This window comes from Bison bison, unplaced genomic scaffold (genome assembly GCF_000754665.1).
Source record: "Bison bison bison isolate TAMUID 2011002044 unplaced genomic scaffold, Bison_UMD1.0 scf7180017864516, whole genome shotgun sequence".
In the NCBI taxonomy this organism is placed as follows: Eukaryota; Metazoa; Chordata; class Mammalia; order Artiodactyla; family Bovidae; genus Bison; species Bison bison.
Window position 1 is genome coordinate 8,446,002 of NW_011495069.1, and position 4,079 is coordinate 8,450,080.

The following is a 4,079-nucleotide window of genomic DNA, read 5'->3' on the forward strand; positions in this document are numbered from 1 at the left end:
CCTTTGAAGATGCTTCTGGGAAGAATCTGAGACTTGGCTCCGAGCTCTTGAATGAGCTCCTTCTCCGGTCTTGGCCCAGTTTCCCCCTCTCTAGAGCGACATCTGTAGCAAACAGATTGCTAAGCATCCGACAGCTCCAGCTGATGGGCGCTGGTTGCCTGGGGCTTGTGTTGGGAGGGATTCTGGTTCTGGAAAGAACATCATGGCCTGTTCGTGGTGTCTGCCACGAGTGCAGACAGCATCAGGCAGTGACCCCTACTCTGGACTCTGAACCCTGCTGTCCCCAGACATCTGGTGATGCCGATGCTGCCCTCCCCAATTCCTGGAGGGGGAGGTGTGGGGCTGCACCGGGTCCTCGCTTCCTCAGGCCCCGCCCACCACCACACTAGCCACGCCCTCTGCCCAGCCTTCTCTCCTTTCCCAGATTATTCAGGACCGAGTCTCTGGAGCATCTGCTCACCCCTCGCTCCTGTGGAACAGCCCCCCAGGGGCACTCCTGGCCCTGTCCACTTTCTCCACAAGCCCCTCGGACTTCCCCTTCTACCACCTACAACAGGGTGAGTGCCCTAGGGATGGGACAACTTGAAGTCCCCTCATCAACTCACCCCAAGTCTGCCCCAGCCTCAGCCCTAAGGTCCTACCAAGCCCCTCTCCAAATCCCCCACCTCTCCCGGCTCCCCAGGTTCCCAGCTCAGGTCATTCTCCAGGGGGTTCTGTTCCCTCCCACACTAACAGCCTGTGTCTCATTCCTCCAGGCTCTCGTCCTCTGGGCAGGTTCAGTGCCCTGATTTGGGTGGGGGCTCTAGGCCAGCCTCCCCTGAAGCTCATCCAGGCGGTGGCAGGCGCCCAGCACTGTGCCCAGGTCAGTCCCCTTGCCAGCTGGGGTGCTTGGATCCAGAGTTGGGGCAAGGAACAGGGCGGGGCCCTTGAAGACATCTGGACACCAAGGATAACCACACATTGTGGGAGAGCCATGGGAAGGATTTTCAAGTACCATTGCTGCCTTCCTCTTTCAGTTCCAAGTTCCTCCCTAGGTCCTTTCCCCCACCTCCATCCCCTCTTCCCTCATGGAAACTGATGAAGCCCCCTGAAAAACAGGCACCTCTTGGGAGGTTGAAGTAAACGTACATGCATTCATTTGCTCATCCGGCATTTTCTGAGCACCCTGGGCTTGATGCTGAGGATGCAGAGAAGAAGCAGGAAAGGAGTCTGCCCCAGATTCATATTTAGTTAGCATCTCCCAGCACACAGACTGTCAAATGTCACTTCCAGAGAAACCAGATAGGCTCTCGAGAGTACTTGGAAAGGAAATAAGCAGTTTGTTCAGCCAGAGCACAGATGGAGCAGCTTCAAAGATGGGACACTTGAGCTGGGCTGGGAATGATAAAAGAGCAAGAGGAAGAGAATTAAAACCTTCGAGAAAAGATGGGGATGGGGTCAGGGTCCAGGGTAGGTGTGACCTGAGCTCTAACGCTACAGGTAGCGTGTGTGTTACTGGACTTCATGCCTTCCAGAAGCCCAGAGGCAAAAACAGGGCAGCCATAAATGCACCTTGGATCCAACTAAATTCCTTCCAAAGTCACATACAACAGTGGCTCCCCTAAACTTTTTCCACCCTGAGAAAGAGTACTCCTGGGACACCTCCACCACCACCTTCTGCCCCAGACTTCAGGACATCCTCCCCCGTCTTTCCTTCTAGATCTTGGTTCTCTGGAGCAGTAAGAAGCCACCCCCACCCAGGTGGCCTGAGACAGCAGTGCCCTTGACAGTCCTTGATGGGCACAGGAAGGTGAGGATGGGGAGGGGCACAGGAAGGGCAGAAGGCTGGGATCTGGGGAACACACACACAGCAGGGTTGACTTGGGCCTGAGCCACAGCTGGACTTCAAGTTGGGCCTGGAGAAATCAGACTGTGGGTTTCAGCTGCAGGCCTAATAGAAATGATTCTCTTCCGTCCTTGTGAATTGTACCGCCAGAGAACCAGGTTTTGTGTGATGAGGGAAGGCAGAGGGACTACCTTGCTGTCTCAGGTAAGGGAGAGAGGGGAAACTTGGGTAGGTGGCAGCATTTGGGGCAGGGGTGGGGATGGGGCAGGTGGCTTCTGAGAATCTGGGATGGTGTGACACAACCGCTCGCTGTGCCATCCTGGGCAAGCCCATCTCTCCGAACCTGTCTCTTTGAAACAAAGGATGTTTAACAACCCCTTCCAGGGTTGAGGTGAGCATCTGATGTGACACTAGAGGAATCCTGAAATGTCAAACCTGGAAGGAACCTAGACACCAATGGCCCCATTTAATCAAAGGGCGAACTGAAATCCACAGAGGGAAAGCGAGGTCCTTGGGTCCGAGTTCCTTGCAGACTTGTTTTCATGGCTCTTCCTTTTACACCATGCCTGCGGGGGGTGGCGGGGCGGGGGGAATCCTGCTTAGCAGATTTTCAGATTCTCACCATGGGAGCCTGGGGAGGGGTCCCACAGCTGAGTTGCCCTCCACCCCGTCCCCCTGCAGGCCAGTGACCGCTTCCTCCCGTACAGCGCCATCAGCACCGATGCCATCCTGAGCCTGGACGCCCACAGCAGTCTTTCCACAAGTGAGGTGAGTACCCCCCAAGAGGACCCCTGTGTGGGTCCTGGCAGCCCCTCAGAGTCCGGGAGCTGGGATGATCAAAGATCAAGAGGTCTAGCCTCCTGCTTTAGAAATCACCCAGGTGAGCCATCAGCCTCCTCCTTAGAAATCTAATAGAAGCTTTCCACAGATTCTTTGGTCTTCCCTGGTGGCTCAGATGGTAAAGAATCTGCCTGCAATGCAGGAGACCCCGGTTCAAGCCCTGGCTCAGGAAGATCTCCTGGAGAAGGGAATGGCTACCCACTCCAGTATTCTTGCCTGGAGAATTCCATGGACAGAGGAGCCTGGCGGGCTACAGTCCATGGGGTTGCAAAGGATCGGACACAACTGAGCAACTTTCACTTCACAGACTCTCTGAAAACATTTTCAGTTTCCAGCTGCAAAAGCACTGTTTCTATTTCCCAGTTGGGGAGTTCCTAAGCAATCCCCGGACATTTTCAGGCTGCCATCTCCTCTCCCCCGAGTCCCCTCAGCCGGGCTGGCCTTGACTCCATGTCTCCGATGTTCCTGGCTCAGCAGAAAGTCCTTCCTCACACCTCACTTAAATATCTCCGCAGGTGGACTTCGCTTTCATGGTATGGCAGAGCTTCCCGGAGCGGATGGTCGGCTTTCTCACATGGAGCCACTTCTGGGATGAGACCCAGGGGGGCTGGGGCTACACTGGAGAGAGGGCCAATGAATTCTCCATGGTTCTCACCTCAGCTGCCTTCTACCACAGGTACCGATGGTAACGCGGGCACTGGACTCAGAGGGCCACAGAGACCCCTCTCTTTGAACCAGGAGCAGGGTGGTATGGGAGTGGACACATACAGCCAGCGTATCGCCCCGAGATCCAGGTTCAAGGCCACTTCCCAGTGCTGTGATGGGCAAGTCTCCCCACCTCTCTTGAGGTTCAGTTTCCTCATTTGTAAGTGTATTCACCTCACAGGGCTGGTGTGACCATCACATAAGAAAAGTACATGACGTCCTTCGCACACAGAGAGTCAACCAAAGGCAGCTAGTGGTATTTTAAGTAGAGCCATGCAGAGGCCATGGACAGGGTTTGGATTTTGGGGAGGTGTGGTAAATCCACAGCCTCCCTGAAGCTACTCTTTGGGCTTCCACCTTTGAAGGCCTGGGATCCAGCTGATCCTTTCCTCCTGCCTGAATTCAGACTCAGAGCCCAGGTGAGGGCCCCCAAGGAGCCTGAGGGAGAGGAGAGTTCAGTCAGTTCAGTCGCTCAGTCATGTCCGACTCTTTGTGACCCCATGGACTGCAGCACAGCAGGCTTCTCTGTCCATCACCATCTCCCAAAGTTTGCTCAAACTCATGTCCATTGAGTCGGTGATGCCATCCAACCATCTCATCATCTGTCGTCCCCTTCTCCTACTGCCTTCAATCTTTCCCAGCATCAGGGTCTTTTCCAGTGAGTCAGTTCTTCACATCAGGTGGCCAAAGTATTGGAGTTTCAGCTTCA

The 4,079-nt window shown here is 55.0% G+C and overlaps 1 protein-coding gene across 1 annotated transcript in view; it reads left to right on the forward strand.

Moving 5' to 3' along the window:
* EXTL1 (exostosin-like glycosyltransferase 1) overlaps window positions 1-4,079 on the forward strand; it is a 17,696-nt gene that overhangs the window by 9,708 nt on the left and 3,909 nt on the right. Inside the window, exons 5-9 of the mRNA XM_010830088.1 lie at window positions 334-557; window positions 756-862; window positions 1,700-1,789; window positions 2,507-2,593; window positions 3,181-3,341. Of these exons, the coding sequence (XP_010828390.1) occupies window positions 334-557; window positions 756-862; window positions 1,700-1,789; window positions 2,507-2,593; window positions 3,181-3,341 (669 nt within the window). The remainder of the gene's footprint in view (window positions 1-333; window positions 558-755; window positions 863-1,699; window positions 1,790-2,506; window positions 2,594-3,180; window positions 3,342-4,079) is intronic.